At 42.3% G+C, this 6,233-nt stretch overlaps 1 protein-coding gene across 3 annotated transcripts in view; it reads right to left on the reverse strand.

The window, feature by feature from the left end:
- LOC105567785 (protein rhomboid) overlaps positions 1-2,921 on the reverse strand; it is a 420,998-nt gene extending 418,077 nt beyond the window's left edge. For all 3 annotated transcript variants that reach the window (XR_001009390.1, XR_001009389.1, XM_012022926.1), the window contains exons 1-3: positions 1,508-2,921; positions 1,232-1,255; positions 991-1,155 (exon numbers count right to left, since the gene is read on the reverse strand). Coding sequence is in view for 1 of the 3 variants with exons in the window: in XM_012022926.1 (XP_011878316.1) it covers positions 991-1,155; positions 1,232-1,255; positions 1,508-1,687 (369 nt within the window). In the remaining 2 variants the exon portion in view is untranslated. The remainder of the gene's footprint in view (positions 1-990; positions 1,156-1,231; positions 1,256-1,507) is intronic.
- Positions 2,922-6,233: the final 3,312 nt, after the last annotated feature.

Consider the following 6,233-nt stretch of genomic DNA (forward strand, 5'->3'; position numbering starts at 1 on the left):
CTTTGTGTTTTCGCGAGTGTGCAAGAAGACAACCTGAGTGGAGGAGGAGGCCTGGGGAAGGCATCAGGCACCGGCGGAGCAACTTTAGGGTAAATATTTTATATTTTGTATAAAATTAATCTTCCTCTTGTTTATTTTCAATAATTTAAAAATTATTTTCTTTAATATTCATTTTCTTGAATACTGTGTTTTAATATGAACTTAGAAGAGCGAACGAGACAGTAATAGTAGCGAGTGAGATGAGAATAACAGCAAGCGAAGAAGGCTCGAAGATCGGGATTCTCGCTTGCTCCCGTTACGGAAAATTAATAATACTCTCGTGTTACCGACATTTCATGCATGCAGCACGGAACACAACCAAACTTGGGCACTGCATTACCCGCTTGAAAAATGGACGTAGCACGGACACGCACCAAGTGGAGACTTTATTGGCAGTGCTTGAAAATGGGTGTAGCGGAACAGTTCCAAAAATGAAAATGGGCGTAAGGTGCTGGAATGAGCCGAGCGAAAACGGTATCAAGTAAAACGCCGGCGTGGCCGCTCTCAGGTCTCTCTTTGCTTTTACGAAACACATTTACCGGGAAACTTGCCATCTGTGCGCAAGTCAGACATCCGACATTCAAAATTTTTATAACACAAATGTGTTAATGAAATAGAATTTATAATCGATAGAATGTCAATAAGTTTCTTTCACTAGTAGAATATTGGACTAAATGTATTTTGTATCACTGATTTATATGTCGAATTATTTAAAGACCCGCAACTCTAAGTAGGTACTTTATATGTATCTTTTTTAAAACTTGGCCTAAATCTAACCTTTATAAAAATATGGATAAATAGTTTAACGGGGACAACACGACGGATTCAATTTACGCGTGCGCTAGTAAGTCTACATTATTTTTACACGTGTGTAACATGTCGTGAAATTATGTCACACCAATACCGCTCCTTTGGAATAAAGCGCATGCAATAATAGAGTTACAAACTCACCACATTGACGAAGTCCTGGAAAGTCACTGCCTCAACACGCGACTCTTTCGCCCTGGTTAGAAGTATGTCACGTTTGTTCGCCGGTATCTCCGCCTTCCATTCGGGGCTTCTCAAGGCTGCCAGAAAGTCCTCCAGCGGTATCTCTCCAAAACCCTCCGGATCGAACTGGAACGAGGAGCCGGGCGGAATGTAGATCCGAAAACAGACAGATAAACTCGAAGCAATGCAATTCTATACACACCTTGTCGAAGAGCATTCGCCATTTCTGTAATGCAAAGGAAACAAACTTATATTAGTCACCGCATTCGTCAAAATTAATATTAAAATCATGCCTCGCGAGCAAAATTAATCATCCATCAACGACTCAATGCAAAGTCTACGTATTTTGTGTAAAAAAAAACAGCGAGATAAAAATGTTACGAACTCATAACAAGCGACGTGGATCTCTTAACAATTAAACGCTCTATTCCCGACGGGATCGATCGCGACGTGCAGCGATTTCGAGATAACGACTCACATCATTGAGCAACTCCCGCCTGTACTCGGACTCGTCGATATCGACCTCCGAGGCCAGATCGGTGTGATCAGTAACATATCCATCGTACTGCACGCTGTTCGCCTCGCTGCGTGCGTACTCCTCCTCCTCCTCGACGGCGCCAGCGATGGTCGGTATGGAGGCACCGTTTGCCAGTAGCATCACCGCGCGCGGCACGAGGTCACCGGGTGAATCTCCTCATTCCTCCCTCTTCCGCGTACTTCCTGAAATACGAAGGGGAGCCGTGCGCTAAAACGTGCCACTTTTAAAGCGATCGATTTCGTCGGCATTGACGCCGCATAAATATCGCCCTCCCGCGCACTTTCCGCCCTGTGTTTCGACAAGTACTTTCAGGGTATTAACGATCGGCTCTTGGTCGGCGCACGCGATTTCACCTGCCGGCACAATCCCGGCGATCGCTTCGCCAGGGATCATCGAGCGATGTTTTTTTCTTATTATACATTGCATCGCGCCGGCACGGAATATTTTTGCTTCGAGCGTTTACCGAATTGTTTTATTAACTCATTTTTTTCACTAATTGCGACATTTAAAAAGGACGAGATTTAGAAATTTTGCTGAAAAACGTATAGACGGGAAGATCCATGTACGACACACTCGGCACCCTTAATGGATCTCCCGAATTAAATTGGGAGGGTAACGCGAATTGCCGACGTGCGAAGATATTCGGCGGGCTCGTGAGTGCGACGGAAATAAGGGTGCAAAGGATATTGATCGTCCTTGCACTCCTTAAGGCGCGATAGAGCAGCGCCCTTGAAACTAGCCTGCTGTTCCAAAGCGGCGCAACGTGACGATGCGGCAGAGAGCGCGGTGCCGTTTCCATGGCGATGCGTCGATGGGTCCTGGTGTGGGAACGTGCCAACCATCTATCCCGCGTGCACGGTGCACACGGGACGCATGCCGCGGCATTAATCGTCGTAATCGCATCCGAAATATCTCAACGTTGAACTACGACAAGTTCCCAAGAAGCAACCCCCATTTGTTTGATCTATGTTAATGAAATTAACGGACGAGGAAGCAACGTGCAAATTTTCAGTTTGCGCCCCTTTTTGTAATTCCCTTTTCTTAACAATGTTGGTGAAATTATCTTGCATTAGAAGTTATATACGTTTACGTACGTCATATAATTAAGCATGAATTAAGCATCTTATACTTTACAGAAATTATATTTAAAAAATACCCCTCGTTCTTAATGTTTAATAATAATATATGTGTGTGTATCTCTGTGTTTGTGTGTTTCTGTTAATCAGACCACAAATCATTAGATTACAAATTGCAAGTGTCACGCACCACTTTAATAGTACATGTATTTAAAGTAAGACGTAGAAAAATTGAATTGAATCAAAACGTAACATAACGAGCGAGAAATGGTAGTCATTTACTTGCATTACGGAACACCTTCGTTTGTAATATCTCTTATTCGAAAATAATTCCCGGATGTTCCGTGCAATCGATCCTCTAAACATCACGGAGTCACACGATATTCGATCGTGGCCGAACCACAGCGCATCCCGAGCAGTCTAAATGTACCCATCGGTCTCTCTCCCTCTATCTTTCTTTTCCTTCCTCGCTCCCTCTCTCCATTACATCCCCAACTCTTCTTTCGATGCCCGCGCGAGTCACCCTCCGTTTCGGGCGAGCGTCAACGCGCGAGTTACCCCACGGCGTCGTCTCGACCCCCGCAAAACCACCCGCATCCCCAACGCACGCTCTCTTTTCCCCTTATCGGGCTCTGCTCGTGTATCGTGCCGCGACGATGTCTCGTAGACGTGTCGTACAAAACTCGAGAGCTGTTAGTCCGAGACAGGCGCTAGGTCAACGACCTTGATCCTCCGAAATAAGTCAAGTAGCTTGAACAAAAAACCAAAATCTAACTCGTCACTTTGCGTAGAACGCGAGTGCAAAAAATATATTGATATCGAATTTGAAGAAGAAGAAAAAGAATTTCAAGTTTTATTCCTCGTGAGATAAATGAAAATTTCTTTTCTTTAAATCGAGAAGAGGACCGAAAGTATACGTGACGCTTTCGACGTAAAACTCGACGTTTTCCGAAGATTATTTAATTACGTGGAATTGTGTAATAAACAGGATACCAATGATCCAGCTTTTGAGTAGAGAGTAGGGACGTCCAGGTTCAAACCCCGAGGTAATCTTTTTCGCAATAAATTTTCTGTATTGAAACACTGGCCGGTTAATGTCGACTAAAGAGCTTGATTTTTGTTATCTATTACTCGCAACCGAGGGGGAAACCGCTGACCAAAATCTTGTACACCAATGCACGCTGATGCCCGGTGGGCATTACTTTACCTTGTAATCTTATTTTATTTTATCTTGTTTTATCTTCCTTTATCTTATTTTATCTTTATAATACCCAAACTAATACCCAAAGATGCCTAGTAATGTCTAGCAATGCCCAGTAATGTCGCAAATCTGTACACCACAATACCCTCAGCGGTTTCCCCCTCGCTGGCAACTTAAAGAGATTTCTATGTTCAACGGGATACTTTTCTATAAATGCAAAATCTCGAGACTCGTGATTCAGGGCAGTTTCCAGTCCGCCCGACATGTTCCGTACAGAGTATTATCCACTCGGAGTGCAGGAATATCTCGACTCGCTCCCTTCCCGATGCAGACGTATCTCTTTACGACCCACCCTACCGTGGAGTTGCATTACCGTCTGACGCTGATCCGTGACGCTTGTAAGATTTGTTCGACGCGTCAAGCGAGCGCCTCGGATATGAGACGCGACGCGGCAAGTAGTCATGCCACGTTACTGAGCGTACTGATCCGCGTGCGGGTCAATATGCGGTGGAGTCCGTACAAGTGCACGTCCGTATTCCGCACGTGGCGGAATACATTCGGCACTGTACTCCGATACGAACGCGTGAGCGCACAAGAGTAAAAATAATTCTCCTTGTCAAAATTCCAGCTCTACAAGCTCCTAGGCACTTTCTTCTTTTCGCTCTTTCTCTCTCGCGCTCTCTTCGCTCTCTCTAAAAGTTAATCGGTGGATTGTCACTGAAAACAGTGAATATTCACTGATTTACAGTTATAAGTATATAGCACTAAATTATTCACGGAGAGAATTTTCTCTTAAAATTTATCCCGAAAATCATGTAAATGTAAGACAACGTGCACGAAGAGACCGATATGGTTACCACATGTCTGATAAGGGTATGATAAGTAGCGGAGACAACTGCGTGCGTTTTGTGCAGCAAACTTAGTGAATGTTGCAACACAAAACAATGTAGATGCCCCTGCTATTTATACAGCAACATTTTAGTTATTTTTGCCATAGCCGGTCTTTCCGTGTGGCATTTTAAAGAATTTTATAAAAGTTTTTTGAAATTTTACTATACATTTTACTAGTAAAATTTACTCTCCGTGTGTTGTCAGTGATAATGCACTGATTGACTTTTAGAGAGTACATAGTTTATGGAGATACAGCATTACAGAGCATTTTACCCGTGCTACAAATAAGTACATCGACTGATTTACGAAAGACAAGAGAAGCACCTTTTAAACATATTAAACATATCTTTCTGCTTAATTATATTGTATTTAATTATTATTCGATAAAAATGTTATTACAAGATAATATAATATGTTCGAGCTTCTAAAGAATAGCGTCGAAATTTAATATTTTTCGATAAACTTGTCTTTGATCTCTCAAGTAAAGTATCGAACTGATTGTGAGTGCTTTAACCGTTTCATTTTATAAACTATTTCGCTCTTGCCTGCGGTAAGCAATAAGTCGAGTAGGGCCAAAGTACACGTACGAAGAGTGCAACTTTTATAGTAAGAGACGGAATAAACTTTCAGTAGAAGAATTTTCATTCGTCATCTCATTGTAGAATGGCAATATCATATGCAATTAAAGTGACTAATTAAATAAAGAAGCCGCTCTAAAAAGAATGCATAAAAAATTCCAACTTGCAACCCACAATAATTTGTATATTACACAAATATTTTCACGAATTGACATTGACAAGTGTAGAATCACTCCAACATCCCCTTCATATACTCGAGGGGAAAACCGCTGACCAAAATCTTGTACACCAATGCCCACTAATGCCCAGTGGGCATTACTTTATCTTATTTACCTTGTTGTATCTTGGTTTATCTTATTTTATCTTTATAATGTCCCAGCAAGGCCCAAAGTAATGGCCAAAAATGCCTAGTAACGCCTAGTAATGCCCAGTAATGCCGCAAATCTGTACACCACAATGCGCTCAGCGGTTTTCCCCTCGAGTATACCACTTGGATGTTCAGTGACTGTTGACTGTTTTCAGTGATAATCCACTGTGACTGACTTTTAGAGTACGTTTGTCCTGCGAATAAATTCAAGAATTTAGCTAACCCAGAAAGCTATGCATCTCAATGTATTATATCGCTTTATACATTATTCGAAGCGAGGGCGAAACCGCTGACCAAAATCTTGTACACCAATGCCCACTAATGTCCAGTGGGCATTACTTTATTTTATTTATCTTGTTTTATCTTATTTTATCTTATTATATCATTAGAATGTCCCAGCAAGGCCTAATGCCCAAAGTAATACCCAAAAATGCCTAGTAACGCCTAGTAATGCCCAGTAATGCCGCAAATCTGTACACCACAATGCGCTCAGCGGTTTTCCCCTCGAGTATACCACTTGGATGTTCAGTGACTGTTGACTGTTTTCAGTGAT

The sequence above is a fragment of the Vollenhovia emeryi genome, unplaced genomic scaffold (genome assembly GCF_000949405.1).
Source record: "Vollenhovia emeryi isolate VEMERY1.0 unplaced genomic scaffold, V.emery_V1.0 DF939134.1, whole genome shotgun sequence".
Lineage (NCBI taxonomy): Eukaryota > Metazoa > Arthropoda > Insecta > Hymenoptera > Formicidae > Vollenhovia > Vollenhovia emeryi.